At 43.2% G+C, this 2,194-nt stretch overlaps 1 protein-coding gene across 4 annotated transcripts in view; it reads right to left on the reverse strand.

Annotated features, from left to right (window-relative positions):
• Positions 1-924: 924 nt before the first annotated feature.
• The window catches only part of arhgef4 (Rho guanine nucleotide exchange factor 4), a 51,880-nt gene continuing 50,610 nt past the window's right edge, over positions 925-2,194 (reverse strand). For all 4 annotated transcript variants that reach the window (XM_015400670.1, XM_015400669.1, XM_015400671.1 and 1 more), the window contains one exon: positions 925-1,981. In XM_015400670.1, coding sequence (XP_015256156.1) covers positions 1,830-1,981 — 152 coding nt within the window. In that variant the 3' untranslated portion in view covers positions 925-1,829. The remainder of the gene's footprint in view (positions 1,982-2,194) is intronic.

Below are 2,194 nucleotides of genomic sequence, written 5' to 3' on the forward strand. Positions count from 1 at the left end.
TGGTTCTACCACTGGGCTCTACCATTAGATTCTACCATTATGTTTTACCATTAGGTTCTACCATTGGGCTCTACCATGGGGATCTACCATCTGGCCCTACCGTTAGGCTGTACCATTGGGCTCTACCATTAGCCTCTACCATTAGGCCATGACATAAGGCTCTACCATTAGGCTCTACTGTTAAGTTTTACTATTAGGCTCTATCGTTAGGTTCTTCCAATGGGCTTTACTATTATGCTCTACCATTTGATTCTACCTTTAAACTCTACCATTAGGTCCTACCATTGGGCTCCAACATGAGTCTCTACCATTAAGTTCTACGGTTAGGTTCTAACATTGGGCTCTGCCATTGGGCTCTACTATTAGGCTCTAACATTAGGTTCCACCATTAGGCTGTAACATTAGGTTATAACATTGGGCTCTATCATTGGGATCTTCCATTAGGTTCCACCATAAGGTTCTACCATTGGGCTCTGCCATTATGTTCTACCAGTAGGCCCTACCATTAGATTCCACTATTAGGCTCTACCATTACACTATAACAAAGATTTTAACATAGATATGTTTTTATAATCTTTATGTTAAATTATAATCTAAAATATTTCAAAATATATAGATTTTTTTTAGATGTGCAAGATCAATATTTTATCCTTAATGATAAGGAAACGTCATTTCATTTTTCGGTACTACTTTTAGGCTCCACCATTTTGCCTTACCATTACAGTCTAGCATTAGGCTCTACTATTAGGCTCAACCATTAGGCTCTACTATTAGGCCTTACCATTAGAGTTAACCATTACGCTCTAATTTTAATTAGAGATTTCCAAGATCTGGTCCACCACCTACAAACACTGAGAAATAAAACAAAGTTGTTAGAATATAGAGCTGGAACCATGTTAATAAGGAGTCAGTGTTTCTGTAAGGAATGTTTAATATCAGATAACATTTGAACAGAAAGTAGAAGTTGTTGACATAGCTGCTGTGCTGATCTGAGGTCAGACTCCAGCACGGAGCAGGAACACTGGAGACGAGAAGCACTGCTAGATCAAAGAACCAGAAGAGGAGGAGGCTGCTCGGTTACATCAGCACTCACCAGAGTTATAAAAAACACTTCTTCACAGTATAGTTATATCTATGTGTGTCACATCTCAGATGGCACTGTGTAAAACAACAGAACATGGCATGGAGAGGAGCTCAGAGCGGCTGGTTTCTCTCAGTCAGTGGGAGACGAGAGGAGAGTCAAACATCAGACTGAAGCAAAGCGCTAATGGTTCCTCCGGACCTCGGACCTTCGTCTGATGAGGAAATGGAATTTCCTTATCTTCTTTGGCTGGAGTCAAGTTTGGTGCATCGTTCTTCCAAAGAAGAGCCAAAGACAGAGTCCACAAGACACTGAAAACAACTTGGAAAGGATCCAAAAACACAACCTGTTTCCCTTTTAAAGCAGACAGAACCAGCATGAACATGGAGGCAACCATATCACATTATCAGATAATAACAGAAGAAGAAGTTGGCAAATCATAGAACAGAAGCATAGAGAAGTGGAGGAAACTTTTTCAGTCAGAAGTCCATTACACCCAGCAGAGGTCGAAGGTCTAAAGAAGCAGAGCGGTTCCCTCTGCTGTTTAGACCAGTGTCCACAGAGACTGCTCCCATGTCTGATTGTTATCCAACCAATAAAGTGCTTTCAAACCAGCCCGCCCCCATCCCATCACAGTCAGCTTCACCTGTCCGGTCCATGAGCCATCAAAGGTTTAGATGGGAAAGAAAAGAGGAACCATTGAAAGGGTCCATGCAGGCACCAGCAGAGAGCTCCTCTCTGCTTTGGTTCATTTCTTGAAAGGTGTCAGTCTACCTATGTTATGCCAGAAGGTGGTTTTGCGCTTCGGCTCGGCCAGCATGAAGACCTGCTGCTGGGGCAGGGCGGTGGGGAGGGACGGATGTTTCTGACGTAGCAGGAAGTCACAATACGGCCGGGTCACTGCGGGCAGAGAGAGCAGAACATGAGAGGCTGGACCAGCACTGCTGCCTTCAAACACGGACTCTACAAGTGAAGCTCCATCATTTATCAATGAGCAGAACATCCAGAACCACTGGACCCATTTGTTACTTCAAGGCTGGACTATTGTAATTCTTTACTATCAGGAAGTCCACAAACTGTAGTTAAAAGCCTTCAGCTGATCCAAAATGCTGC

The sequence above is a fragment of the Cyprinodon variegatus genome, unplaced genomic scaffold (genome assembly GCF_000732505.1).
Source record: "Cyprinodon variegatus isolate N-32 unplaced genomic scaffold, C_variegatus-1.0 Scaffold1131, whole genome shotgun sequence".
Lineage (NCBI taxonomy): Eukaryota > Metazoa > Chordata > Actinopteri > Cyprinodontiformes > Cyprinodontidae > Cyprinodon > Cyprinodon variegatus.